Source organism: Sporothrix schenckii (genome assembly GCF_000961545.1).
Source record: "Sporothrix schenckii 1099-18 chromosome Unknown Cont41, whole genome shotgun sequence".
NCBI lineage: Eukaryota > Fungi > Ascomycota > Sordariomycetes > Ophiostomatales > Ophiostomataceae > Sporothrix > Sporothrix schenckii.
Window position 1 is genome coordinate 4,207,757 of NW_015971142.1, and position 27,643 is coordinate 4,235,399.

Below are 27,643 nucleotides of genomic sequence, written 5' to 3' on the forward strand. Positions count from 1 at the left end.
CAAAAAAAAAAACATAGACAACATGGGCATCACGACAGCGCAGAGCGCAAGCAATAAATCCGAGCAACGGCGGTTCCAATCAAGCCAGCATAATACAGTTCATACTTTTTTTTGATACCATCTACACATTACAGTTGGATTTGCTCATTTCGTCACCAAGGGATTACACTTCGATCAGTGCTCCTCTTCGTAGCATCGTTTGTCTCATGCACTCATGCCGTACATAAAGGCCACAGCCAGGGCCACAACCGAGGTCAGCACGGCCTTGTTGACGCCGCTGGCCGCCCCTGCGTTCTTGCCCGTGGTCGTCGTGCTGGCGCTGCCCGCGCTGCCGGACGAGGTGGCCGTTCCGCTGCCGCTGCCGCTGCCGCTACCACCGGACGACGACGTTCCGTTGGCCTGGTCGCCAATGAGCGTGTAGCTCACGCCCGCGTCCGTCGTGCAGTTGGCCCCGCCAAAGTCGGCCACCGAGCTGTTCCGGAAGGTAATGTCGGCGCAGTTGTACAGCGCGCTGCCGCTCTCGCCCAGTGTCACGACCTGGATGGTGGCGCGCTGGCCGTCGGTCGGCGCCAGGCCGGCCGGCAGGTCCAGGTGCGGGATGCACAGGACGCCCTTGCCGGTCTCGTTCCAGAAGCTGGGGGTCAGCGAGTAGTTGAAGTTGGTGACGTTGTCGCCGAGGCCGAGGTTGACAAAGACGTAGGTCCAGGGGTGGTGGAGGTCGAGTGACAGAGAGCCGCCGGTGGTGGGCCAGTCGGTGCGGTTGTCGCCGGCGACGCCCTGGGGCACACCGGCGCAAGGGAAGTCATACTGCGAGTAGCTGTCGTTGTTGAGCGAGTCGGCACGCCAGGTGGGATACTCGATCTGGAAGTGGGCAGAGGCCACGCCGGCAGCGGCGACGAGAGTGGCGATGGAGGCCAGCATGGTGAGTGGTGGATCTTAAGAGGTAGGTGGGTGGAGAAATCAAGAGATGGAGAGGGGATGAGATGGGTGAGGCGATGGAGAAGGCTGGAGAGGTGTGAGACGTGACTGGACAATGGAATCTTTATGTCTGACAAGACAAAAGGAGCAAGACACAAAAAGACGGCAGGAGGTGCATGTGCTTGCTGATGGTTTATATACCCAACTGTTCGCCAAGACGGTCGGACAGCTGAGCTGCCATCGGCGAGAAGATGCAAGGACAAGCTCTCCGACGACCAGAATAGCTTGTGTGGGTTAACGATCCATTCCGCGGCAGCGAGGGAAAAATACGTAAAAGAAACGAATGACTAGCACAGAAGAGTAATATTTGGGTCTACGAGGACGTGCAGGGTAGCAGATGCTGTTGGTCTGCCACAGTTGATATTGCCTCGTTCTCTGTGCCGCCGAGGACCCAATGCTTCACATGCAGCCTTGGCCGGCCAGCGATGTAGGACGAAGTAGTGCGTACGGAGCACAATGACAGAGCATGGCGTAAAACGTACACTAATGCAAAACGGGTCAGACTGATATGGACATCGACCTGGACTTTTGATGGACTGGACGGCAATTAAGGACAAGGAGACGATGAGTAGACCGTGGGGTCGAGGCGTCGAAAGGTACTAACAAAAGTGACAAGAGTGACAAGTGACATGCTCGGTGAAGGAGTGACTAAATAGACAAACAAAACGAAACCAAAAGCACACAATCACACCAAGGAAACAAAAGCTAAAAGAAGCTTAATGGCGGCCGGCAGAGTGAGCATGTTTTTTTTGTCGATGTTTCCTTTTGCAGAAACGTTGGCGCTGTTGCTGCCCCACGGAAGCTCTCCCAAAGCCCTACTCTTACACCCGTCTGGTCCATTGAAGGGTCCGTGGGTTTGGTGGGTTTGTTATGTTGTGCTGGGCCTTGCCATTAATGGGCTTGGCAAAAGGTAGACCTGCATCGGAGTGCATGGAGTTTGCATGGAGATTTGGGGAATTGGGAGGGGAATTTGCGTTCGATGTCCAATGCCAAGACGGCGGACGTAGGAAAAGGCCAAGAAAAGGCTGGGACCGAAGGGCGGCGCGTCTAGTGGTGTGGTCTTTAATTTGCTCAAACGGGCGCAAATGCAACAGCGGCTTGGGGGAAGTCTGGTTTTCTTTTTGAGGAGTTTGTTTGGTTGTCTGGTTGTCTCAAAATATTGTTTCCATGTTGGCGGCGCAGGGGAAGGCTGGAACGAAGAATATTAACTGAATAATTGAACGAACAGAAGCGAGTTGGAAAGAAGACGGAACGGACACCACACTTAAACGAGCAAAGGACCGGACAACACGAGATACTTTCCATGGATACGTCAGAAACAAAAAAGCTACTTCGATGCACATTTGTTGCCACTCCTCCGACACGTGCATTTAGCGGACTTTTAGTGCTTGGAACTGTCAGATGCTTATCCATATTCTTATTCTTATTTTATCTGGTCTGGGCTTCCAAGTGGCATCTAACATGGAAGTATTCTGTACCAACGGAATTTGACACAATACCAACTTACCAACTGACATGACGCGCAGTTTTGTACGGTTCATGTAGATTGTTTACTAGTTGAGGCTATTTGAGCTTGATACATTGGTTACGTGGAAATTATTTTAAAATTACAGCGTTCAGTAACGTTTTTATTTTGTTTTAAAAAAAAAGTTACATATTTAAGTCTTACACCCTTATTTATGCCTTGTCATAAATCAACAATAAATAAAAATAACCATCTATCTGAAGAAACAAAGCTCATCTATTCCAACACGCCAAGATTGTCTTCATGTCTCCTTCCATTGCTCTTCCTCCTATTCCTCCGTTCCCTCCTTCGCGTCACCCCCTATCATGCCCTTCATGGCTGCCACAAAATCATACGCAGCATCATCGGAGCCAAACATGAGCCCAATGCGTTGGTCCGTCTCCTCGCCTTCCTTGACGGCGCGAGCCAGCATGTCCTTTTCGAATGACTGAAGGAGTGGGCTCAGAGCTGTGATGAAGTCGCCCGTCTCGCCACATGCCCGATACGCCTCGGCCACCGCCTTGGACAGCAGCAGCGCATCCAGCATGGCCTGGTTGACGCCCTCGCCGTTGGGAAGCATCAGGTGCGCGGCATCGCCGACCAGTGTGACGCCCGGCTGCGGCGGCCACGAACAGCCGTGGGGCAGCGTGTAAAAGGGCCGGATATCCAGCGTGCCGTCCGTCCTGTCGGTGGCCGCGTCTTCGTCGCAGGCGGTGGCCACGAGGTCCTGGACGCGCGGGCCGAATGTGGCCAGGAGGTCCTCGTCTCCCAACAGGACCTGCTTGGCGGCGCGCGCTGGCTTGCCGGCCAGACCTCGCGTGGTGGCAAAGGCCTCGTCGGCGACCGTCAGCCACACGTACAATCGGGCCGAGTCGAGGGGCCCGCGCTGGGAGACGACGGCGTGGCGACGGCCGAGGACGCAGTACGAGCCGGAGCCGACGAGCGCGGCCAGGTGCGGGAAGCGGGATGTCAGGTGCGTCACGGTCACGGTCACGCAGTGCATGCCGGTAAAGTGCGGCCGCGTGGCGCTGAGCAGCGCCCGCACCCTGGACCACGCGCCGTCGGCGCCCACCACCAGGTCAAAGGTGTGCGAGCCGTTGTCGCCAAAGTCGAGGGCCGTCGTGCCAGAGGCCGTCTTGTGGGCCGCCGCCAGCCGATGTCCCCAGCGAATGCTGTCTGGCGGCACATGCGTCGCTAGCAGCTTTGACAAGTTGTTGCGGGAAATTTCGGGCCGCTTGCCGCCGCCGTCGGCCGCCATCAGCACCTCGCCCGCCCGGTTGGCAATCAGAAACTGCTGGCTGCACTCGCCCGTCAGCGGACCAAACTCGGCCGTCAGACCACACGCCTCAATGGCATCCAGGCCGGACCCGGGGTGCAGATCGAGCATGCCCGATGGGCGGGCCAGGTCGGCCTCGGTGGGCTGCTTGCGTAGCTCGAAGATGGTGAAGGGGATGTTTTGTCGGTGGAGGAGAACGCCCAGAGTAAGTCCAGCCGGCCCGCCGCCGACAATGGCAATCCGTGGAGGAGGCATGGAAGGGATGTGAAATGTGTAAGAGAATATGGTGATGTGGAGATGTGGTGATGTGGTGACGAGTTGTGTAAGAGGACTGATGATCTTGAGGAAGAGATGAGGACCGAACGGATTGTCGTCTTGAGACAGACTGGTCAGCTTGACCTTTTATACCTATTCGACCTTTTTAGAAAATTGAATTGTCTCTTCCTTCATCATCAGCCTCGCCCGACAGTATATCCTCACCGGAGCCTCACGTCAGTCTCTGTCGGTTGTTGCCTCCTCGGTGGCACACACGCCCGACTGGTAAGCGCTGTAAAATGCCAGTAGAACTCCTGCGAGATAGCGGTTAAGGCGCTGGCATGGATCACTTTTGGTGTTAGTGTCGGGCGTTAGTCGGGCCCGACGAAACCCGCCAATCAGAGGCTGCCCTCGGGCGTCGTTCAGCACTGACATCTCACTCGACAGTGAGTTGACGACAACGTCTCAATGCATTTGAGAAAAGCGCAATATGTGAGAACGAAGGCACATACAACAGCTTCCATGGAGACTGCTCGGCAAAATCACGCTTGTGCACGATGTTCTGAGCGGAAAGTCAAGTAAGAGACAAGGCCATTCCACTGCCCATTTCGCGCGTCTTGTTCACAGCTTGACTGACCGCACGACGTAGATGTGACCGGAAACGTCCCTGTGAAGCATGTGTCCGACTCGACCTGGACTGTGCTTTTCTGCCTCTGCCGCCACGCAACCGGCGGAGACGCCCAAACAAAGCAAACGTCCAGATCCAGGCCCTCGCTGGACAGCTGCGCGAGTATGAAGCCTGGTTTCGCGAGAGAGGCATCGATCCAGAGTCTTTGCCCGTCAATATTCCGCGACAACTTGAGAGCGAACCGTCTGAAAAGAAGCCACTCCCCACAGCACAGTCGACACAGCCAGCGCAGTCGATACAATCGACACCGTCTGGAGCCAGCCCAGGCCGTCTTAGGCTTGCCAACAAGTGTGTCGTCGTTTCTGTCTTCACAATTCTGTCTCGCGTTGCTGACAACAACAGTGTGTTGTGGACTCGAGTCATTGAAGAGGTCAGCAACGAGCAGTGTCCGTCCAGCCGTTCTTGATCACCAACTGACTTTTCATTTAGTTTGAACCCCACGACGACCTAAACATCACCCATGATGGCTCCAGTGACGATGAAGTGGAGGTTCGCTTGAAGGGCACGCCCGGCAACATCGGCGTCGGCCCATCATTCATTTTTGCAAATCGCCGGTCACCGCATGGGTATCGCCCCGAGCATCCTCCTATCGATATATCTTGTCGACTGTGGCAGGTCTACTGCGAGAACGTCGACCCTCTGACCAAGATACTGCATGTGCCCACCGTCAAGCATGCCATGGAGAACGCCTTCCGAGACACGCCCACGGTTCCACGTGCTTTCGAGGCTCTCCTTTTTGCCGTCTACGCGGCGGCCGTAATGTCCCAGCGAGAGGACGACTGCTCCAAGACACTGGGCGAGCCACGATCCGTCCTGCTCCCCCGCTACCTTGCTGCCACTGAGACGGCCCTCATGCGAGCCAATGTGCTCGGCACCACCGATATCATTGTCCTGCAGGCACTCCTCCTCTACCTCCTCGCCGTGCGCGATCTGCACGAGCCACGTGCCGTGTGGACGCTGACCGGCGTGGCCATACGCCTGGCTGAGGGCATGGGGCTGGATCGTGATGGCTTGCGAGAGTCGCCGCCCCTGCCGCCCTTTGATGTTGAGATGCGCCGCCGGCTGTGGTGGCAGCTGCGGGTGCACGACTTTCGCACTGCCGAGCTCTGTGGCCGGCCCAAGTTCCAGGATTTGGACGTGGACAGTACCCTGACAGCAGGATCCACGGCCGCTCTGGCGACACAGTGGCCGGCCAATGTCGATGACGCTGCCCTCGGCCCGGCCATGGCGGGAAGCCCCCTCCCGCCGTTGGGCGAGGCACCGTCTGCCACGGACGCCGTATTTGTCGCCGTCAAGTGCGAGCTGCCGCGGTTCACGGCCGCACGGCTGAGTGCCCTGCGCCGGCAGCAGCTGCCGGGTCCAAGTACGAACCCCTGGCGTTTGTACACCACCAGCGCCCTCGACAACGACTTTGCCGACATTGAAGCCCGCCTCGAGACGCGCTACCTCCGCTACTGCGACCCGTCCAAGCCGCTGCATCTCATGGCTACCCTCATGGCCCGCTGTGCCATCAACATCCTGCGCTTCATGACACGCCATACACGACGGTGGACAGGCCGTGGTGGTGCGGGCGATGCACAAAACAAGGAAGAACGCGCCGTCGTATGGCGTCTCTGTCTGGCCATTCTGGACCAGCAGCACATGCTCCAGTCCAATCCTCACCTGCGCAACTTTGCCTGGCATGCGCCCTTTTTTCAGCAGTGGCACGCCATCATCCACGTGCTGGACACCTTGAGGGCCGAGCCTGGCATCGAGCAGGCAGCCAGGACTTGGGATCTTGTCGAGAAGACGTACACAAACAACCCGGAGATGCTGTCGGGGCAGAGCAACAGACCCATTCACGCCGCCGTTGGCAACCTCTGTCTGAAAGCGTTTGCTCAGCATGAAGCTGTGGCGGCCATGGGCTCCACCGTGCCGGCCTATGTCGTGCAGCTGAGAAAGTCGAGGGAAACGGCGGCAAGGCTGGCTAAAGCACGGGAATCAAAGGCACAACAGACGGTGCAGACAGACAAGAGTAGTAGCATGGTCGACGACCGAACGACGGCAGCAGAAGGCAATGCGCCGACTGGTGATGTCGAGATAGGCAACCTTGACCCCTTGGTCGACATGGACATCGATTCGACAGTCAGTGTGGACTGGAACCAGTGGGACACGTGGCTGGCCGGGGCTGGTGTCTGATGGAATGTCTTTGGCCGCTGTTGTACTTATTCCGTTCAACGACCGCTCTCACGCTACACCGCGTGCTTCTCTGCCAAACTCAGAAGCATGAGATAAAATGGGCAAATAAACCAACGGTTGCTCGAAAGCATGTTTTGCTCGAGTTGCGCGTAGACTAGGCTTGGTGCAGTTGCCGCGATTCCGTTCCGGCGCTTCGTCCACTCAAGAGCGCCAGCTGCTCGGAATCGGAGGCAGTGGCCCCACTCCCCGCACGACTAACACGCTAGATTTCTAATGTTGTGCACGTCTTTCTCATTTCAACACATCGACCTCATGTGTTTTGTCACTCTTTTATTGTACCAACGATCGAGAAACCCCATCTTCTGAGAGGACCCAACATCCACCATGGCCTTCCAGATACCCAAAACACAAAAGGCGGCCGTGATTGAGAACCCGGGCCCCAAGGGCACCATCGTCGTCAAAGACGACGTTCCCGTTTCCGAGCCCGGCCCAAACGAGATTCTCGTGAAGCTCGAGTATTCCGGTCTGTGGTAGGTGTAAGCTCTAGCAAACAGAAACCGTATGACAGCAACGCCTCCTAACACTCGTCAGTCGCTCGGAAATCCGTGCCCTTCTCGCCTGGGGCGTCTACAATCACATCGTCGGCCACGAGGGGATCGGCACTGTCGTCAAGGCCGGCGACGACTTCGGAAAGTCCCTCCTTGGCAGACGCGTCGGCGTCAAGTGGCTCTACAGCGCCTGCGGCAACCCACCGGAGCAGCCCTGCTCCGTCTGCCGCCGCGGGTTCCCCAACAATTGCCCGCGGCAACGCAACACCGGCAAGCACGTCCCCGGCACGCTCCAGCAGTACGTCATTGCTGATGCGCGGTATGTCACCACGCGCATCCCCGCCGGTCTTGCCAGTGAGGCTGCCGCGCCGCTCCTGTGTGCCGGTCTCACCATGATGGGCGGCCTCGCCAAAGTGGACACCCACGTGGCGCCGGCCAGCGGCGGAGAGGACGATAAAGGCGGTATCTGGGTCGTCATTTCGGGTGCGGGTGGCGGTCTGGGCCATCTCGGCGTGCAGCTCGCGTCATCAAATCGCGCCGGACGGTACAATGTCATTGCCATCGACAGTGGCAAGGCAAAACGCGCGCTGAGTCTGGACTCGGGCGCACACCACTTCATCGACTACAAGCAGTCTGACGACGACATCGAGAAGGCCGTCCATGACATCACCGGCGGCGAGGGCGCCCACGCTGTCCTGGTCGTCTCGGGCTCCGAAGACGCGTTCCGCACAGCTCCGCGGCTGGTCCGCAACATGGGCATCATTGTCAGCATTGGCCTGCCACACAACGACTTTACCTTTCCCGTGTCGGCGTCCCTGTGTTCGGCACGGTCGTTGACGGTCACGGGTGTTGCCGTGGACACAGAGCAGCGGATGGAGGAACTTCTCGAGCTGGCGGCCAGTGGCAAAGTCACACCCGCGATCGAGGTCCGGGACTTTGTTGAAACGCCGGCCATCATTGAGCAGCTCCGCACGGACAATGTCACGGGGCGCATTGTTGTCAAGATTCCAGAACAAGCTGTGTAAGCAACTGTCTCTCTGCCTAACAATGGAATTATTAAACGTAAAGCAGATAGAACTTTGTAGTGAAGCCTCACGTTGATGCCTAAAGTCACGTGTTTGTCACGACTCGATCCTTGTTTTTCTGCGGACGGTGTAATGCACAGGCCTCAACGAAATCAACCTGAATTACGACAACTATCCTATGCCCTAGACATTGTTGCCCCGACACTCTGCCGGCGCCCGTTCTGCGCGTTATGGTTGTCATCCGTGATATGCTGCCCACACCCGCCACGGCATCCTATTCCGGCGCGGTCTGGATCCACGTGCGTTCCCCTGTCCTGCGTCGGTCGGCCCGTTTTGTCCCGCTTTGCCAGTAAGCAGCGGCGATAAGAGGACCAACTTTCGTTTCCGGCTGTGCATAAGTGTCTCGCTGGGCGCACTTCACGACAAACGCTGATTCACTTTGCGCTTCTGCACTTTTCCCACCAACAACATCTCAATGGCCGACAAGACCTACAAGGGCAGCTGCTCCTGCGGCGCCGTCCAGATCGAGGTGCAGGGCGGTCCTGCGCATGTGGTGAGTTGGGGTAGGCGGTTGAAGTGTCGCAGGACATGAACTGATTTATTTCCCCTCTCCCCCTCCTTCTTCCCCTCCACCAGGCCCTCTGCCACTGCCGCAATTGCCACAAGACCACGTCGTCGACCTACAGCCTCAATTGGGTCGTGCCCCGGACCAACTTCAAGGTTGTCGCCGGCGAGCCCACGACGTACATTGCCACCGGCGGCAGCGGCAACCCCGTCGAGCGCAAGTTCTGCAACAAGTGCAGCTCGACGCTGTGGACCGAGTCGGCCTCGTTTGCCGGTGTCGTCGTGGTCAAGGCGGGCGTCATGGACGACAATGCCTTTGCCGAGTTCGCGCCGGCCAGCGAGACGTTTACGTCGCGCAAGCCTGGCTGGGTGCCGGTGGTCGAGGGCACTGTGCAGTTTGACGAGGCCTGGAAGGCGCCCGCTGCTAAGGAGTAGGATACGGGCCTATGTGCATTTCGGTTCGAGGAAACGGTTTCGAATGTACCGAATATGAAGACGAGTGAGGATTTTGGAGACACAGTAGGAAGAATGCGCCGGTCGACGTCATCATTTGGAGTGTGGCGTCGTTGGGATATAAGCATTTATGGTCTGAAATGAAGCGTCTAATTTTGTGCAGATGACACATTTCTCCTGGTCGTGTACTTATGATCATCTTGCCTGAGCTACATTTTCCCAAACGTACCACCATACCTCGCAACAGCTCTGCCCTGCGGTCCAACATGTATCCCCTGGTCCACCATTTCGCCAACGCCCAATTTAAATCTGCGCCAGCCCACCGTCCACGGCCACCTCACTGGCCGTCATGAAACTGCTGTCGTCCGACGCCAAAAAGGCCACCGCAGCGGCAATCTCGGACGTCTCGGCCATGCGCCGCAGTGGATTCTGGTCCGCAAAGACCTTTTGGCCCTCCTCGCCCAAAGCAGCCTTGGCCAGGTCGGTGGCCGTGGGTCCGGGCGACACCACGTTGACGCGGATGCCCGTACCGATCAGATCTTCGGCCCAGGTCCGCGCAAAGTTGCGCACGGCAGCCTTGCTGGCGGAGTAGAGACTGAAGTTGGGCGATCCGGTGGTGCCCGCGCTGGATCCGGTCAGAATGATGGAACTGCCCTTGCCCAGGAGCGGCAGGGCCTTCTGGACGGTGAACAGAGTGCCCTTGATGTTCGTCTCCAGCGTGTCGTCGCAGTGCTCGACAGTGATCTCGCCCAGCTTGAGTGGACCGCCGGTGCCGGCGTTGGCCACGACGATGTCGAGCTTGCCACGCTCCTTCTTGATGGTGGCGTAGAGGCGGTCGAGGTCGTCCAGTTTGGCGACGGAGCCCTGGACACCACGAGCCTGAGACCCCAGCGCACTGACGGCCTTGTCGACTACATCCTGGCGGCGGCTAAAGATGTAGACAAACGCACCCTCTTCGACGAAGCGTTGGGCGGTGGCAAACCCGATGCCGGTGGCACCACCCGTGATAACCGCGGTCTTCCCAGAAAGGCGAGGCATAGTGATTAAATGAGAGTTGTTTGTCTTGAAGTTGAGGTTTTGAGGAGTGTCTTCGCATTCAGTTTGTGCTTGTTGTTGAGATGACTAGAACCAGCTGGACAACGACGACATCTACGTCTTATATACGCAGTGGCTCGGACGATTCGTCCTTTCTCCCTGTTGCATATTCATTGTGTACCTTTCTTCTGCCACGTCTCTCATGGTAGATACATTGATTTCCAAGCGAATCGAGCTTCATGCTCTACCCGTTTCCATACAGATTCCTCTCAGATCAATCGAGCGAACGAAGACGCCAAGAATTAGCAATCACAAAACAGAGGATAAACAATATCAAAACGAGCTAGAATCATAAAGACATTCTCTTGTCAATGTATGTAAGTGCGGACGAGTGCGGACAAGCCAAGGGCTGTACTGAAACGGATGGCAAGCCCTCACTCACTTCCGCCGACGTAGCGGCGGAACAGCCACCACCAGTCAGCACAAAAATGACAAACCACCTACACCCACTCCAACTGTTCGTCTCATCAAATATTACTAACATTTCGGTCTACCCGAAAATGTTGGCCAATTAGGTTCTTCCAAATTGGTCCGCCCGACGGCCGATTTCAGACGAATTGGACGGCCATCCTACTAGCATTGACAATTTTCATTATATCTGATGGCAAAAGCATATAGTGGTACATATTACTATCTTGTCTGATCGCTCTCGCCTGCTGCTGTCATTCTTCTATTACCCACAGAGACAAGCTCTTCCCGAATCGCTGACAATATGAGAGAATGTGCACCCGCCGTCCTTCACGTAGCCTTCTCGGCCTTTGTCGCCAACGAGGCAGCCAACTCGCGCCACGTCTTGGCAATGTCCTCCTGTCGATCCTGCCAAATCGTAGCCGTACCTGCCGGCGGAAGACCCAGCGGCTGGCCCCGGGCGCACTTATCAAACACGTCCTTGCCCGGGTACGTCAGGTTCACGGTTTCCTTCAGGGCCAGCATCTTGAGGCCGCCGCCGAGCACCAGCTGCAGCGCCGCCGCCGCATGGACGCCGCCGTGGCCGCCGTACGTCACCACCATAAACGGCTTCCCCCGCCACTCGTTGTACAGATAGTCAATCGCATTCTTGAGGCCCGCGGGGATGCCCCAGTTGTGCTGCGCGGTGACAAAAACAAAGCCGTCCAAGGCTGCGACCTGGCGCGACCAGGCGCGGGTGTGCTCGTGGGTGTAGCCTTCGGCGGTGCCGATATGGGCAGGGATACCCGGCTCGTCCAGAAGCGGGAGGCCGAGGGCGCCGAGGTCAATGGTCTCAAACTCCAGAGCGACGCCACCCGGCGCAGGTGTTTGTTTGAGGTCTTTTTCAATGATGTCGCGAACCCAGGCAACGATCTGAGGGCCGGCACGGACGACACGCGTGGAGCCAGAGATGACACCGACACGGACAGTTTTGGAGACAGTCATGGTGGATGCGGTTGTAAGCACGGCACGAGGCTGAGATGTGACGGCCAATGGCGCGAAATGGGGGTTGTAAGCAAGGCTGCAGGTGGTGCACCCGTGCGTGAGACGGAGTGTGTGTATATGTGTACCTGTCAGAACGAGGCTGACAAGGAAAGCGGGGTCCGAAGAGTGAAGAGATATGACTTGGAGTGGTGATGGAGGTGAGTCTGGCTGCTGTTCTCTTGCTTGGGACCAAAGACAGACTTTGACGCTTTTATATGCCGTCAACGGGGATTCAGAGGCAAGTTGACGACAACACAAACGGTGACTTGGAAGAGTGAATCATGAAATCGCCGCCAGGCCGTGACGCGCTCTTGGAAAAAGCGTGTCTTCTCGAACCGTTATAGCCTGACGGCTTTTGGACTTGGATGACAGCGCCGGTTAGAAGCCGAAGCACCCTGGACAAGTCCGCCACAGCTGTCGAAATTACTCAATACAGCCAACACCAGGCATAGTCGGCCGAATGACTACATCACTAAATTCCGTAATCTCCAGCGGGGTCCAGCGAAGCCCAGTGGGGCGGCAATGGTATCCTCCCAGCCAATCACCAAATGGCTCGAACGGACAATTCGCACGGACTTTTCAGTTATCGCAAAAGTCCGGTCCTCTCTCTTACAAGCCATCTTATCGTCATCAAATGGCCAATGGTCCGTCAACATCAACATTGTTAAGTCATGCTGCCTTTTCATGGATGCCTAGCTATTGCGTTAAGCTTTCCCGAGAACAAACTTTTTTTTTTTTTTGTCAACCAGCACAGCTGTATCATCGACGCGGCATGGTATCTTGAAAGACATCACGCTTACACCCATTCCTTGACCTCATTATGTGCCGCGTCACGTTTGGAGTTATGCATAAAGATATAGGCCCCGAATTTCTTTATATATTATAACCATCTCATCAGTCTCCCTAACTACTTGTTTTCGTCATCTAGGAATGCCCCTGGATGGCCACCGGCTTGTAGGGCTCCTCCAGATACTTTTCCTCCTCCTCAGTCAGCTCCTTGCCCTGCAGCTGCGTCGCCTCTTCCAGCCGTGCGATGCTGCTCAGGCCCACAATGGGACTCGATACGCGTTTGTTGATCCACGCAAGTGCCACCTGTGACATTGTCCACCCGCGCTTGTCGGCAATTTCTTGCACGCGCGTCACAATGGCTTTCTCGGCGTCGCTCAGGCCGTCTCGCGTGGCCGCCTCGCCGCTCGACCGCGTCGTCTGGCCATACTGCGCGAGAGGCCGTGCCAAGTGGCCGCGCGCCAGGGGCGCCCAGGGAATCAGGCCGACCCCCGTCTCGGTGCAGTACCGGTTCATCTCGCGCTCCTCCTCGCGGTACAGCAGGGAGTAGTGGTTCTGCATGGACACGAACTTGGTCCAGCCGTGCAACTCGGCAATGTGCTGCAGGCCCGCAAACTGGTACGTCCACATCGACGACGCCCCAATGTACCGCACCTTGCCGCTCTTCACAAGATCGTGCAGCGCCTCCATGGTCTCCTCGCCGGGCGTGTTGGGGTCGAAGCGGTGGATCTGCAGCAGGTCGATGTAGTCCGTCTCCAGCCGCTTGAGCGACGCCTCGACCTGGTGGAAGATGGCGGCGCGCGACAGACCGCCCTGGTTCACATAGTCCTTGCTCTTCTTGATCGCGTCAGCGTGGAAGATGGTGCGTATCCCGACGTCCTCGGCGACCGTGCTGTAAAGCTTGGTGAAGAGGAGTACCTTGCGCCGGGGAATATTGTACGTCTTCAATGCCTTGGCGATCACACGCTCCGACTCGCCGTTGCTGTACACGTTGGCAGTGTCCCACGTGTTGAGACCGCGGTCGTATGCCGCCTTCAAAATGGGCAGCGACTCCTCTTCGCCGAGCACCCACGGTGCCCAGTCGGGAGTGCCAATCGACATGGCGCCGAGGACCGGCACCGAAATGCGGAGACCACTCTTTCCGAGGCGCTACGAGAGGGAAAGGAACTCGGTCAGAGTCTGATCTGTGGTCGTGAAACTATGATGGCTTGTTATTGCAAAGGCATGCTCACCTTATAGTCGACCTTGGTGGCCTCGACTGAGGCAGTCAGCTTCTCGACAGCGGTCGACATGATGGAGGTTGTTCAGTTGGTTGATCGGTTGTGGGAACGTGTGCTCAGAAGACGACAGGACACAAATGAAACCGGGGTTCCAAAATTTAAGCAAACAAAAGGACTTTCAACTCGACTAAACATGGGGAGCCTTCACCTTTATACAGGATCAAGGTCCGAGAACGGCACATTTGTCATCCGGACATAGGAATGAACAAGTATTGGCGTGGGAGGTATTTTGTATGGTGCCCCCGTTTTCAGTTCCATCTTGGCATCATCTGGCAAGCCGCTTGTCCAAAGCTTGCATGCCCGTGCGGGGCACGCCCGCTCGATGGCGTCGCTCGGCTAATTCGCGTGCCGTTTCGGAGCCATTGCTCGCGGTATGTGGGCGGGGGAGCTTGTCACGTCAGTCAAGCCAAGTCACACGTGCCGCAAAAGAGCGCGCAAAAAAAGTACAGATGTCGGGTCACCAAGGCACTGAGGTGTCGAAAGTGCTGTCAAACCAGAAACTGGCAAGGTCAGTGCGCAGCAATATGCACCAAATAACAATAGAATACCGAGACGAGTCATCAAAGGAGACAACGTTGCAGATAAGCGCCGTTATTAAGGGAGTTAAGCTTTAAATGCCGAAGCCAAAGAAGATTGTTTTACGCGAGGTGTGCCAGAAAACCTCCGACGAAGCAATGCGACCGGCGTGATTGTGAGCCATTGGCTCTAGCAAGGTCGATGTTGATAAGGCGCAAATATATAGAACATATACACTCGTAATCTGGGATAAATATCAAACCTCGACGTCTTATCTGTTTATTTTCAAGTTGAAGCTTTACGTGATGCGTTCGATTCCTTACACTGAGATCTATTAAATCGTTCTAGCACGACGTATATTATCTTCGGCTTGACATTGTAAACGAAAAATGTAACATACAAATAGACTAAAAGCGATGAAATACAAGAAGAGAACAAACCTCAACATACTAGATTTCTTCTCTTAAAAATACCCTATTGTACTTGAAGAAAGCACCATGAAAACGTGCAACGCAACAGGTCATCGGAAGCGTTTTGCTATTGCTGACATAATCCATGCAGTTAGCCGATTTTGACCTCCGAATTCTTCTCAGGCGCTAAACGTGCGCTGTATCTTATCGGCTGTAGCCTGCCACCATTTTGCCATTCTCTTTTGTCAACTCTACCAAACAACATCTCGACACCACTATCACGGCCGACGACAATGGATCCTGGGCGGGCAGCAATGATTGCCGGCGGCAGCAGTCGGCGGTCTCCCGAACGACGCGACCCCACGGGTCCCCGACGCGACAACCGCACTCGCATCGCGAAGCCTTACTCCCCTGGCCCGTTGCATTCCGGCTCCGGCTACAGCTCCGGCTCCAACTCGAGACAGCCGTATCACGGCAACTCGCGCGATTCCCGGTCTCGACTGAGTGAATCTCGAAACAACGGAAGCGGTCCTGGCGACGCGCGTGGCGGCGGAAAGTACATGACGGAAGAGCAGCTCTCGGAGCGGTTCGTCGCGCAAGAAGACTCGTTTGTGCTCAAGCAGTCCAAGAGCAAGGCCGACATTCGCGTGCGCGAGCGGCGGGCCAAGCCAATCGACCTGCTGGCGTTTAACCTGCGCTTCGTCGACGAGGACCACGACACGTTTGACGACAAGGACACGGACGCCGACATTGAGTATCCGCTGCCCGACGCCGTGATTGCATCGGCCGACGACGCCGCCCTCGAAGAGCTGGAGGCGGACATCAAGTCGTTCCGCACGCTCGAAAAGCGGCGGGCGAACCGCCGGTACTGGCAGGCGGTGCTGGTGCTGGTGCGGGCGGCGCGCGACGAGCGGCGGGAGCGGCGACACGGTGCGCAACAACTGCAGCGGCAGGCGTCCGACGTCGTGCTGACGGACGTGGACAAGATTCTGCACACCAAGACGCTGGCCCAGCTCGAAGAGATGGAGAAGAAGATTGAGGCGAAGCTGCGGTCGGACGAGACGCTGGAGACGGACCACTGGGAGCAGATGCTGAAGCGGTTGCACGTGTGGAAGGCCAAGGCCGAGCTGGCGGTGGTCAACGATGCGTCACGGGCGAAGCGCCTGGCGCTGCGGAAAGAGGTGGCAGCAGCACGGGCAGCGGCGGGGGGTGGCGCAGACGACGACAAGGCCGGAATGGAAGAGAAGGACAGCGACGACGGCGAGCCGTCCACTGCCGTGACCAAGACGACAACCGCCGCTTCTGGTGGGGAGGCCCCGCCCCCCGGCACCGAACGCTTCTCGGCGGTCGCCAGCGAAGACTTCTCGCAGGCCACGCGGGCCCTGTACGAGCGCGAGGTCGCGCGCGGCGTCAGCGAGAACGAGGAGATCTTTGCGGCCGAAGAGGTCGTGCCCACGGCGTCGGCACCCAAGTGGTCGGACAAGTACCGGCCGCGCAAGCCGCGCTACTTCAACCGCGTGCAGATGGGCTACGAGTGGAACAAGTACAACCAGACGCACTACGACCACGACAACCCGCCGCCCAAAGTCGTGCAGGGCTACAAGTTCAACATTTTCTACCCGGAGCTCATCGACAAGACCAAGGCACCGACGTACCACATTACGCGCGAAGGCGGGCGGCGCAAGGGCGAGTCCTTTGCGCCCGCGGGAGAGGAGGACACGTGTCTGATCCGGTTCTCGGCGGGCCCGCCATACGAGGACATTGCATTCCGCATCGTCGACCGGGAATGGGACTACAGCGCCAAGCGGGAGCGTGGCTTCCGGAGCGTGTTTGAGAAGGGCATTTTGCAGCTGCACTTTCAGTTCAAGAAGATTTACTACAGGAAGTAGGCAGCGGGCAGCGGAAAGGGAATGTGTAGATTCTATTGTACTTTAGGTCGTTAGGCATTTTTATGATATCCAGCATTACATATACATAGACACAGCGTTTCTTCGTTTAACCGGTTCGTCGTTTTACCTGCACGTCTCCTTTGCATCTAGCGAAACCCACGGCGGATTGCCCAGCTGCTTGACCATGTTGACAATGGGCAAAAAGACACCGTCGGGCGCGTCCGGGCCTCTTTGCGCCAGCTCCGTCACAAACGACCAGTCCTTCCAGTACCAGCCCTCACATTTGTGCGGTTCAAGGTTCTGTACCGTCAGCGTGACGTTCAGCAGTGGGAGTAGTACAAGGAGAAGCCTGGCTCACCTCCGGCTCCTTTGAGTCGTCATCGCGTAGACACAGCACGAAAATTGTAATGTAGTGCTTGTTGTCGGCAGTAAAGATGTCGTTGGTCACGGACAAGATGCCAAGCGGTGTCACTGCCAGCCCAGTCTCCTCCAGAGCTTCACGCTGGGCACAGGCGGATGGATCCTCGCCAAACTCGAGGTGGCCGCCCGGGAACTGCCATTTTCCGGCGCCGTGTGCACCCTTGCGACGACCGAGGACGAATTGGCCGTTGCGGTTCTTGACAATGGCCGCAACGCCGACGCGGGGGTTCGGTGGAGGCTTTGTGGACATGCTGAAGGGTGGGTGGGTGAGTAATGTTTATGTTGATGTTGAGAGAATAAGAAAGAGGATGGTGTGAAGTTGAGGCTGTGACTCTTAAGGAAAGGCCCGTCTTAGTGTAATCGGCGCTGCAGACGGCGCTGTGGGCCCGAGCGAGACGGAGATAAGCGTCAAGAGCCGTCTACTGCCATCTGCGTCGCCAGTTGTGCTCCCCTTGGACAAGGATACCACGACTCTGTCGATTCAAGTGACTTTAGATCTGATTTACTATTTTTGTTTGATTTACACGGTATTCAAGCTGTCTTTTCGTCGCCTGGTCCCCGCGTCTCTGATATGAAATCGTGCCCTCGCACCATTCAGCATGGCCAAAAAGTAATACCGGATATCCTCCTCTGCCGGCATTGTCGCTTCAATGTCAAAGTTCCGCACGAGAGCCACGACGGCCTTGTACACGATCAGCTCGGCCAGGTAGCGCCCTGGACACGTGCGTGCACCGCCGCCCCATGTCAAGTTTATGCGCTCCATCAGCCGCCGTTGCAAGGGATCCAATTCTTCCTTCCTTTGCGCGTCAAGCCATCGGCCGGGTCGAAACTCGTCGGCATCCTGTCCAAAGACTTGGCGGTTGCGGTGCAGCGCAGGAGGGCTGCACCCCACAATCGTACCCGGTGGCAAGACATGCCCGTGCAGTTCGACCGGCGGACCGTCGGGGACCACGCGCGATAACGACATGCCAATTGCTGGGTGGAGCCGCTGTGCCTCTTTGATGCTGGCTGCAGTAAAGGGCACTTTGGCCATGGCATCGCGGGCAGAGCAGATAGTCTTATTGTTCCCCTTGAGCGCGCGCACCTCGTCGGCTACAGTCTGGAACGCGTCCGGGTGCGAGCCAATCATGGCCACGGCCGCAGTCAATGCCGAGCACATGGTCTCGTGGCCCGCGCCAAAGTTTGTAATGGCCATGCGGCGGAGGTAGGTGTCGTTGAAGTCGGGCTTCGTGCGGTGCAGGTCGATGAGGTCGGCCATGAGGTCGCGGTTGGCTGGTTTGGGTGTCGGAGAAGACTGACCAGCCACCTTTCCCTCCTTTTCCGCCTTTTCCGCCTTCTCTGCCGCCTCCGCCGCGGCTCGCTTTGCTTTCCGCACCCTTGCGGCAACACGCTGTCCCAGGCCCGTGAAGAAGTTGCGGAACCCGGCCCGCGTCTCGTAGCCCAGGCGCCATACGGCTGCAAACGGCCGAATCACCCAGCCGCGGCCGCCACACAGAAACTCGGCGACAACGCAACCAGGGAACAGGCCAAACACGCTCTTGCGGCGCCAGTTATAGTAGCTGGCACTGCTCGACCCAAAGTCGGAGTGTGCTGGCAGGAACTTGGGCGACCAGCCCAGGACAACGGCGCCCAAGCATTCGACGGCCACAATGTGCATCCACTCTTTGAGGTCGACTTCGGCGCCGTTCAACGACCGTAGATCGGCAACTGCTCGGTCCAGCACGCCGTCCACAGCCGAGCCAAACTTGGCCACGTTGGTCTCGTGGTAGACAGGGCCGATGAGGCGTCGTTGCTGGCGGTAGCGCTTCATGTCGCGCTCCGACAGCAAGTCCAAGGTGTCGGGAAAGTTGAGCTCGGACGGCTTCCGCCAGTCCATATCGGGGTGGAATAAGACGGTAGATACTGGTTAAGTCAGTTTGCGTTCTAAAAGGGCTGGATAAGGTGTCGCACGTACAGTAAAAGTCAGACTTATCAAAGCCATGGCTGGGGTCTGTTTATTTAGCGGTCGTTCAACAGTATTGCATACTTTAGGGAACTCACTGTATATCACCCGAAAAGCCTCTTGCGAGTCAAACCACACCTCGTTCGGGGCCACGCGCACGGCCGGGCCATATTTCTTGTGCAGCGTCTTCGCCAGCTGCAGCAACCGACCGTTGCGCACTTGGTATGCGTACCAGACGCGAGAAAGGGCAGCAAATCGGGGCCCGGGAATGCTGGCGAGGGCTCCGGTCACGAGCCGGCGCATAGACGAAGCGGCGACGACAATGAATAGGCCCAGCAGCAAGAGGAGCACGGTGGGCATCGTTTGGCAGCCCCGCCGAGAGTCGTGAGTTGTGTGTGTTGGAGAGTCATGAGAGCTGCAAGCGCTGCAGGGCTGTTGATGCTGTAAATTTGGGCTTCGAAAATCGTTATGCAACTAAGCGCACTAAATGCACAGTAATCAAACAGTGCTCACAACCGCGCTAACTGGCGACTGATTCACTGAAGCTAAGCTTCGCAGCCTCGCAGCTATCGCGACACCAATTGGTCATCACCTTCAACCATCCACCATTCACCGCCACCACGTATGGCCGACACATAGCGCACGCCATGGTCCCTTTGTGGCCACTGCAGTACACCGACCGACGCCGTGAAGATGCGCAAGCTCCTCAGCAAGCCGGCGGGCCTGTCGCAGCAGCACCATGACGGCACAGCGAACTCGAATTCAAACTCGAACTCGAACCTAACCTCGAATGCGGGACACCACGATGACGAGCACATGCGATCACAACATAACCAGCACGGCCACCTTCGTGACCGACCGTCGACATCACCCGTGCCGCTGCTCTATCGCCCCAGCGGGCCCCAGGAGGCCGCGTTCCAGGCAGGCGTGCCAATTGCGGCGCTGGACAAATCACCCGACGGCCGTGCCGCCGTGCTGGCCGGCCGCCATGTCCTGAAGACGGTGCGCATCGAGCGTGGCGACAGCACCGACAGCCACGTCTCTATTCGCGAATCGTTTGATCTGCGCACGCTGATCACGGCGCAGGCGTCCCCGCGGGCCAACGCGACGGCGTCGGTCGCCGAGCAGCTGTCGATCCGCGATGTCAAATGGGGCACGGGCCGCAACGACACGCACATCTTCACCGCCTGTCTGCGCGGAAAGATCTTCCAGTACGATCTGTCGCAGCTGGGTGGCAGCAGCGGAAACGCCGGCGGCAGCATTTCCTTCGTCCAGACGCAAGAGGACTCGCGGCAGATCAACGCCCTCGACATCAACCCCTACAAGGACGCATACCTGCTGTCCGGCAGCCAGGACGGCATGGTGCGCTGCTTCGACACGCGGGCCATTGTGGCGTCGCGCCTCGGCCCCACGTTTCGCCCCATGCAGGCCTTCAAGTGCAACGCCGACGTGCGCGCCGTGCAGTGGTCGCCCAAGCAGGGCTTCTACTTCGCCTGCTGCACCGAGCAGGGTGCCGTCATGAAGTGGGACATTCGCAAGCCATCGGCGCCTGTCCTGCGCATCACCGCGCACGAAAAGGCCTGCTCGTCGCTGTCGTGGCACCCGGACGGCGAGCATCTGCTGACCGGCGGTGTCGACAAGGCGTGCCATGTCTGGGACTTTTCCAACACGGCCGACAAGCGGCAGAAGCCCAAATGGACGCTGCATACGCCGGCATCTGTTGCTGCTGCTGCGTGGCGTCCCGGCCAGTGGTCGGCGACGTGCCAAGGGCTGCGGGCCGCCCAGGTCGCCGTGTCCTACGACGTCAGCGGCCCCAAACGGCCGGGCATCAATGCCGCGCACGTCTGGGACCTGGCCCGTCCGACCATACCCTACAAGACTGTCGAGCGCTTCGAGTGCTCGCCGTCGGCCTTGCTGTGGAAGGACCAGGAGTTCCTATGGACCGCCGGCGAGGATGGCCTGTTTTGCCAGAACGACATGGCCTTTGCGCCGCGCGTCATCGACCGCACGGCCGTCTCGACGCTCGCGTTCTCGTCCACTGGCGACGTGCTGACGTTTCTCGATGAGCGACCGCTGCCGTCGCGACCGCGCGTGCTCGCGTCGGTTCACAAGGACTTGCCGTCCGCCACGGCTGCCGCGGCGGCGGCGGCTGCTCTGTCGTCGTCGCACGGCTCCGACCCGACCTCGCCCGCTCCTGCTCTCAGCATCAGCCGCAGCGACTCTGAGGATGATGTCGTGCGTGGTTTCCTCATGCCACGCCGCCGCAACCTGGGCCGCAAGCGGCGTGCCAGCTCCGTCCACCATCTGGGCTCGACTCCGCCGTCGTCGGGTCACCCTGGCTCCGCCAACAGCAACAATAGCCACAACAGTGGTCGAGAGGGTAGCAGCGGCAGCAACAGCAATAATAACAGCAAGACAAGCACCGGCAACAACAGCTTGACCGTCTCACTCGAATACTCGCTGCGCGCCACTGGTGCGTTCCGGCCGCAGCAGATTATGGCCATTGGCCACATCCCCTCGGCCGCGCGCAAGGACGCCTACGGTTACCTCGCCAAAATCTACTTGGAGACGCTGGAAGAGCGACTGCCCGCCTACGTGCGTCATGGCACGGTTGTCCCACTGCCCGACCGCGTGGCGTCCATTCTCGACACATATGCGCGCGCGGCCGAGAACGTCAGCCACTTCCGCCTGGCGCAGGTCTGGCGCATCATTGCGTTTGCCATGGACCTGCTCTTCCGGAAACGCGCGCAGTACCACAAAGAGCGGCGGCTCGAGGGAGCCACCTACCACACGACTAGGTCGTCAGAAACACACCGTCAACACCAACATCAACATCACCACCACCACAACAGCAGTGACAACACGGACAAAATCAAGATTCGTGGCGAGCGGCTGCCCTCGGGCGACCCTTCTGGCAGCACACTCGAGTCCCTCTCATCCTCCGACGACCATGGCACGTCGACGCTCGTGCCGACAGCCAGCAACAGCCGCACACTGCCTGTCCGCTCGCTTCTCGCCGAAGAGATTGAGAGCACCTCCAACATGCCGACGCCCTTGGCGCGGCCAGTGTCCGGCCAGGCGTACCGGGGTGGCGGCGATCACTATCAGCCAGGCACTGACCATCGGTCGGAATCCGCATCCGCTGCCGACGAAAACAGTGCCAGCAGCTACGACAGTGCGAGCAACGGGCTGCCATCCGACATTGAGAGCTTCAATCTACCACCCGCTCGCTACCGAGACTACCTGACCAACCAGCCACGCCGGCGACACCTCGACTCCATGCCCGTCTCGGAGACCAGCCACGACAGCGAAGTGTCACACATATCGAGCATGGAGGGCTACGATTTCTACGATACAGAGGCCATGGCCAGCGCCATCGACGTACCCGGCGCCACAGCCCGGCCGCCGCCCACGAGTCGCCCGTCCATCACGTCGCTCACAGAGCGCTCACCTGTGCGGCCGCCCGACTTTCACCGACAAGACTCGACCGACAGTGCAGGTGGCCGCATCTTTGAAATTTCGCAGGCTTCGGGGCCGGCACTCGACGAGAGAGACCTCATGGGTGCCGGCGGCAGCAGTCTGGCCACGACGACCACCAGCACCTCTGAGGTCCGTGGCCGCAGTGGTCCTAGTGGCCATGGCCAACAGAACGGCAATGGACGCAGCGGACGTAGCGATAACAACGCGCTGGCCGACGAGTCGTTGAGCCGTTCGCGCGGCCGACACGCCGAGAAGCCGAGACACGACAAAGACAAGGACGTGCTGGCGTCGTCGGCTGCCTCATCATCGCGACTATTGCGCCTGAACAGGGCGCTGCTGTCGATGGAGTTTGGCGGCAGCGGGTCCAACCCGACACTCTCCACGCCCGGCGTCACGCGCGACACATACTACCGCACAAATTCGCAAGATACGGAGAGCAGCAGCAACTCGCTCCTGGGCCCACAGGTTCACCCGAAACAGCCGACAAATTCGTTTACCAGCAAGCGGCCGACCCTGCGGCGCAGCGCCTCGTCGCGGCAAGACAATATGAGCGTCGCCACATCCGACCTTCTCCCCATGGCATATGCGGGCAAGGACGGTGAGGACGGCGAGGACGGCGAGGGCGGTGAGGATAAAGGGGATGCCGACGTCGACACCGACCGCCTCACCGACCGCGACTACCTCCCCTGGCCGCACGACCCTCCGTTCCCTTTTCCCACCAAGGACGGCAAGGCCAGTGGTTTTGACCGCAACGCTGCGCTCAACCCCTACGTCATTGTCGAGCGCGCGCTGGCCTTTGAAGTGCGCACGTCTCCGCTGCACGCGTCCGCCATCGTCTTGCTGCTCGGGCCGCTCGTACCCGACGACGTCATCGATCCCCTGCAGGCGCGTTCCATTCTGCGCCAGCACCACGCCCGGCTCATGGGCATGAAGCTCTTTTTGGAGGCCGCCCTGCTGCGCAATCTGTGCGTTCAAGGCTGGCCGTCGACGACGGGTGCTCCGACGAACAACATTGAGCTGTCCAAATGGGGCGTCCACGCCGACTTTGCGTCGATCGTGGCCCCCGCCAAAAAGAATGTCTCGGCCTCGTACATTTGCGTCACCTGCAAGAAGCCCCGCGAAGTCGACCACAACAGCCCCGGCAGCGGAAGCGGCACCGAGTCGCTGTGGCGGTGCGACCGCTGCAAGACCGTCATGGCGCCCTGTGCGGTGTGCGGCCACCGCGACGTGGCGGCAGTGGACAACCTCACGCGCAACAACAGCAGCGACGACAAGAGCAGGACGTCCTCCGGCGGCGCGCTTTCTACGTGGTGGTACTGTGTCGGCTGCAGCCACGGCGGTCACTTGTCGTGTCTCGAAGAGTGGCACGCGCAGGACGCACCGGCCGGCAGCCCCCGTCTCGGGTCGTTCCCACCGTTCCCCGACGCTGGCACGGGCACCGAGTTTTCAGACGGCTGCTGCCCGCTCGACGGGTGCGGCCATGCGTGTCTCCCCGGCCAGTGGCGGACCGAGACAATTGCGCAGCGGAGCGACGAGGTGGCGTCGCGGGCGGCACACCTGCTGCCGTCGGCGGTGGCGGGCAGCAGTACGCCCCAAACCGACAGGGAGCCGGACGATGCTCCCACACCCGACTCGGGCCGGGTCCGCGCGGACGGCCACGAAGTCGGCCAAAGTCGGGCAGTCGACATGGTGCGGGAGTCGCTGCGAGGGCCGGGCGGTGGAGGCAGTCGCTCCAGCGACACAGCTTCTGGCCGCACAATCCTCAGCTCAAGCCCCGGCCGCAGCTCCGTCTTGGCCGGAAGCGGCGGCAGCGGTGCCAACTATCCTTTGCCCATTGAGCCACGCGAACGTGAACGGCGCAAGAGCGTCAAGTTTGCCGGGACAGACGACCGGACTGGGTGAGTGAACAATGATGTCATTTGGAGAGCGACTGCATTTACCGGAACTTGGGGGGTCACGGAGGGTTGTGATTTGTATTCATGTATTTGTATTTCTCATGTGTTGTACGACGTATTTGTATTCTTTTTGTATTGTATGTGTTATCTTTATTTTATGTTTGTTTAGAAGCCAACGCGGTCCTTGATGACTTGATCAAAATTGCCAATTTTTGCCCACTAGTTTACAAATATTCCAGGCGGCGCGAACAGTCGTTGGCGCTGAGAGAAAGGCCTGGCCCAACTGTGAGCAAAAAGCCCTAGCTGCATTACCGCCTTACTCAGTACAGGGAACCGCTGGGCACCTGGCACTGCCCTGTTGTGGCGCTTTGACGGCATAAGATTACAAGCTACCCCACTGAAACAGCTTAATTTGTCATTCGTTGTTCACGACGGGACTGCTGGGGCAAATAGCGTATGGCGAATACACTCTGTTTCGGCTTGTGCAGTAACCGGTCGAGGCTTGTTGGACCGTTTTGACGTTTGACATTCCTACATACGACGTATATAATCCCCCAGACATGCCCGGATTCGCTGGCAATTGAACATCAAGTCAATCAAGACCGAGCTCGCTTCAGCACAAGCAACCAGCGCACTCCAATTCACCTCAACGAATCGCATCCATCACCAACTCACCTTCATGGGCTTCTCGATCCCCTCGTCCCTCGCCCGCCTCTCTACCCGCTTCCGCTCCTCTTTCCACATGTCTGCCGCCGAGCCCTCTGCTGCCGCGGCCGCTGCTGCCGCGCTGGCGTCCAGCGCTCCCGCAGGCGCCCAGAAGGCGACGGTCGCCGCCGGCTGCTTCTGGGGCGTCGAGCATGAGTACCGCAAGCACTTTGAGGGCAAGGGCCTGTACGATGCGCGCGTCGGCTACATTGGCGGCGACGCTGCCAGCCCGTCGTACCGCGCCGTGTGCAGCGGCAACACGGGCCACGCCGAGGCGACCCAAATTACCTTCGACCCGGCGCAAGTCAGCTACCGGCAGCTGCTCGAGTTCTTCTACAAGATGCACGACCCGACCACGCGCAACCAGCAGGGCAACGACCGCGGCACGCAGTACCGCAGCGGCATCTTTTTCCACGACGCCGAGCAGGAGAAGATTGCGCGCGAGGTGACGGCGCAGGCTAACGAGCAGTGGTGGAAGGGCAAGATTATCACCGAAATCCTGCCGGCGAAGCAGTGGTGGGACGCCGAGGACTACCATCAGCTGTACCTGGTGAACAACCCAGACGGCTACGTGTGCGCGAGCCACTACGTGCGGTCGTTTCCCGCACTGAAGTGACGTGCGGACGCGTTGCGAGGCAGAAAGATGGACATGGGAAACTCAGTTGTTTGTTGGTAATCACGAGGAAAATTGAACATATAGACATAATATCACCACAGTATCTTTGCTTGCGTCAGTATGAATTGAATTGAGATTGTTGTACAGCGTCTGTCGACTGCTAAGCTATTCTATCTGGGCCAAAAAAGCTGCTATGCCTTTCCTCCCCTACTTCCGCCGGTTCTGCTGCATCATCAAAATCTGCACCATGCGGATGAAAATGTTCAAGAAGTCCAGCTCCAGCGAGATGCTCTCGTTGACCGGGTCGCGCTTGATCACGCCGCGCTCTGCAAGCCGCGCGTGGTACAGCACCTTCTGCACGTCGTACAGCGTGAAGCCGCCAAACACCGCCAGGCCGCCCCAGAGCCAAATGTTCTCGGTGAAAGCCAGCGTGCGCACCGCCGTCGCCGGGATGATGAGCGGTGCCAGACCCGACGCCAGCACAATGGCACAGCCAGCCAGCAGCGGGCCGCCCAGGTACAGGTACTTCTCCTGCTTGGCCGTGGCACCGACAATCGACAGCGAGCCCATCATGGCGACGGTGTACAGGCCGGCACGGGCCAGCAGAGCGCCGGGGGCGAAGGCCAGGAGGGGGGCGACAAAGGCAGCCTGCGTGGCGTTGAAGGCCGTCCATAGGGCGTACTTGGGCAGGTAGTTATCCGGGTCGATGGCGCGCGTGCCGATCATGGTACCAAAAGACAGTGCCAATCCACCGATGCCGACCGCCCACGGGTTGGCCGTCATGATGCGGAACACAAAGCCCGACTGGATCATGGCGCGCGCCGACATGGCAATGATGCCGACGCCGAGGCCCGTGTGCAGAAAGGTGTTGTTGAGGTACTCGCGCTCAAACAGCGGCATGCCGCCATCCTCGCGCGTCTCCCGGTTGAAGACCATGTTGACGGCCATCAGCGTGCCGCCAAAGATGGCGCCGCCCACCAGCAGCTTACGCATCGGCGACGCCTGGGCCACCGTCTGATGCGTCTGCTGGTAGTACGACCGCGAGGCACCCGCAAGGCGGGTCAGGAGGGAGGCGGCGGGGGTCGAGGAGGTATTTGTCGAGATCTTTTTTCGCGGCGTTGGCGATGGTCGTCCGCGACGTGAAGAAGCTGTTCTTGACGGCCGACTGGTGGAACGCGCGCATACCCAGTGCCGACGGCGACGCTTTGGCGACTTGAGGCGCCAGGCGCCGCAGTGCGGTCGGGCCCATGGCGGGCGGTAAGACGATCATGGTGTGGTTGTGATGGTTTGTTGATGGATGTAGTGATGGCGATGATGAAAGAGGGCAAAATCGCCGTTCAAAAGCAAAAGGCTCCAAATAGGAACTTTCATCAGCGCATATGCTGATGGCAAAGTGGGAAGGCAAACGCCGCAATGACGTGCAGGCCACAAAAGATACAGCAAATTGGCTGCTTAAGTCATCGGCGCTGTTCACGTGCCAAGGACCTGCGGGGTTAACGCGCCGGAAATAGTCCAAACAGGGCTGCTGCTACTGGAATTACAGTGCAAACAGCGCGAAACAGCACGATTGCCGGGAAAAAACGGCATTTTACTGGACTCCCCAAACCGCCAAGACACTGTGCGATTCGATTCACTGCAGGTTCTAGAAGTGTCCACGATGTCGTCGGGTCGTCGGGTCGTCTCGGCGAAGGCCATCGTTGTGGCATGAC

At 58.6% G+C, this 27,643-nt stretch overlaps 14 protein-coding genes across 14 annotated transcripts; 6 read left to right on the top strand and 8 right to left on the bottom strand.

Moving 5' to 3' along the window:
* Positions 1–204: 204 nt before the first annotated feature.
* Positions 205–921, bottom strand: SPSK_07952 (uncharacterized protein; the record flags this gene model as incomplete). Its single annotated transcript, XM_016734605.1, has 1 exon — positions 205–921. The coding sequence occupies one exon, from the start codon at positions 919–921 to the stop codon at positions 205–207; it is 717 nt and encodes a 238-aa protein (XP_016591662.1).
* Positions 922–2,771: 1,850 nt separating this feature from the next.
* SPSK_07606 (salicylate hydroxylase) lies at positions 2,772–4,013 on the bottom strand (the record flags this gene model as incomplete). The annotated part of the gene is made up of 1 exon (XM_016734265.1): positions 2,772–4,013. The coding sequence occupies one exon, from the start codon at positions 4,011–4,013 to the stop codon at positions 2,772–2,774; it is 1,242 nt and encodes a 413-aa protein (XP_016591663.1).
* Positions 4,014–4,535: 522 nt separating this feature from the next.
* SPSK_07112 (uncharacterized protein) lies at positions 4,536–6,879 on the top strand (the record flags this gene model as incomplete). Its single annotated transcript, XM_016733780.1, has 3 exons — positions 4,536–4,591; positions 4,663–5,071; positions 5,131–6,879. The coding sequence occupies 3 exons, from the start codon at positions 4,536–4,538 to the stop codon at positions 6,877–6,879; spliced, it is 2,214 nt and encodes a 737-aa protein (XP_016591664.1).
* Positions 6,880–7,263: 384 nt separating this feature from the next.
* Positions 7,264–8,452, top strand: SPSK_07649 (uncharacterized protein; the record flags this gene model as incomplete). The annotated part of the gene is made up of 2 exons (XM_016734308.1): positions 7,264–7,409; positions 7,471–8,452. The coding sequence occupies 2 exons, from the start codon at positions 7,264–7,266 to the stop codon at positions 8,450–8,452; spliced, it is 1,128 nt and encodes a 375-aa protein (XP_016591665.1).
* A 475-nt stretch (positions 8,453–8,927) lies between these two features.
* On the top strand, positions 8,928–9,451 carry SPSK_08046 (glutathione-dependent formaldehyde-activating protein; the record flags this gene model as incomplete). Its single annotated transcript, XM_016734696.1, has 2 exons — positions 8,928–9,005; positions 9,089–9,451. The coding sequence occupies 2 exons, from the start codon at positions 8,928–8,930 to the stop codon at positions 9,449–9,451; spliced, it is 441 nt and encodes a 146-aa protein (XP_016591666.1).
* Positions 9,452–9,772: 321 nt separating this feature from the next.
* Positions 9,773–10,507, bottom strand: SPSK_07934 (short-chain dehydrogenase/reductase SDR; the record flags this gene model as incomplete). Its single annotated transcript, XM_016734587.1, has 1 exon — positions 9,773–10,507. The coding sequence occupies one exon, from the start codon at positions 10,505–10,507 to the stop codon at positions 9,773–9,775; it is 735 nt and encodes a 244-aa protein (XP_016591667.1).
* A 795-nt stretch (positions 10,508–11,302) lies between these two features.
* SPSK_07983 (NADPH-dependent FMN reductase) lies at positions 11,303–11,956 on the bottom strand (the record flags this gene model as incomplete). Its single annotated transcript, XM_016734635.1, has 1 exon — positions 11,303–11,956. One exon carries the CDS (start codon positions 11,954–11,956, stop codon positions 11,303–11,305), a length of 654 nt encoding a protein of 217 aa, XP_016591668.1.
* A 963-nt stretch (positions 11,957–12,919) lies between these two features.
* SPSK_07669 (aldo-keto reductase) lies at positions 12,920–14,073 on the bottom strand (the record flags this gene model as incomplete). The annotated part of the gene is made up of 2 exons (XM_016734327.1): positions 12,920–13,930; positions 14,014–14,073. The coding sequence occupies 2 exons, from the start codon at positions 14,071–14,073 to the stop codon at positions 12,920–12,922; spliced, it is 1,071 nt and encodes a 356-aa protein (XP_016591669.1).
* A 1,207-nt stretch (positions 14,074–15,280) lies between these two features.
* On the top strand, positions 15,281–16,876 carry SPSK_07418 (uncharacterized protein; the record flags this gene model as incomplete). Its single annotated transcript, XM_016734081.1, has 1 exon — positions 15,281–16,876. The coding sequence occupies one exon, from the start codon at positions 15,281–15,283 to the stop codon at positions 16,874–16,876; it is 1,596 nt and encodes a 531-aa protein (XP_016591670.1).
* Positions 16,877–16,999: 123 nt separating this feature from the next.
* SPSK_08033 (uncharacterized protein) lies at positions 17,000–17,546 on the bottom strand (the record flags this gene model as incomplete). Its single annotated transcript, XM_016734684.1, has 2 exons — positions 17,000–17,176; positions 17,235–17,546. 2 exons carry the CDS (start codon positions 17,544–17,546, stop codon positions 17,000–17,002), a joined length of 489 nt encoding a protein of 162 aa, XP_016591671.1.
* Positions 17,547–17,816: 270 nt separating this feature from the next.
* On the bottom strand, positions 17,817–19,598 carry SPSK_07312 (benzoate 4-monooxygenase cytochrome p450; the record flags this gene model as incomplete). Its single annotated transcript, XM_016733976.1, has 3 exons — positions 17,817–19,198; positions 19,251–19,286; positions 19,337–19,598. 3 exons carry the CDS (start codon positions 19,596–19,598, stop codon positions 17,817–17,819), a joined length of 1,680 nt encoding a protein of 559 aa, XP_016591672.1.
* Positions 19,599–19,931: 333 nt separating this feature from the next.
* Positions 19,932–24,620, top strand: SPSK_06875 (WD repeat protein; the record flags this gene model as incomplete). Its single annotated transcript, XM_016733548.1, has 1 exon — positions 19,932–24,620. One exon carries the CDS (start codon positions 19,932–19,934, stop codon positions 24,618–24,620), a length of 4,689 nt encoding a protein of 1,562 aa, XP_016591673.1.
* A 672-nt stretch (positions 24,621–25,292) lies between these two features.
* Positions 25,293–25,934, top strand: SPSK_07987 (peptide-methionine (S)-S-oxide reductase; the record flags this gene model as incomplete). Its single annotated transcript, XM_016734639.1, has 1 exon — positions 25,293–25,934. The coding sequence occupies one exon, from the start codon at positions 25,293–25,295 to the stop codon at positions 25,932–25,934; it is 642 nt and encodes a 213-aa protein (XP_016591674.1).
* Positions 25,935–26,141: 207 nt separating this feature from the next.
* On the bottom strand, positions 26,142–27,204 carry SPSK_07720 (uncharacterized protein; the record flags this gene model as incomplete). Its single annotated transcript, XM_016734377.1, has 2 exons — positions 26,142–27,082; positions 27,120–27,204. The coding sequence occupies 2 exons, from the start codon at positions 27,202–27,204 to the stop codon at positions 26,142–26,144; spliced, it is 1,026 nt and encodes a 341-aa protein (XP_016591675.1).
* Positions 27,205–27,643: the final 439 nt, after the last annotated feature.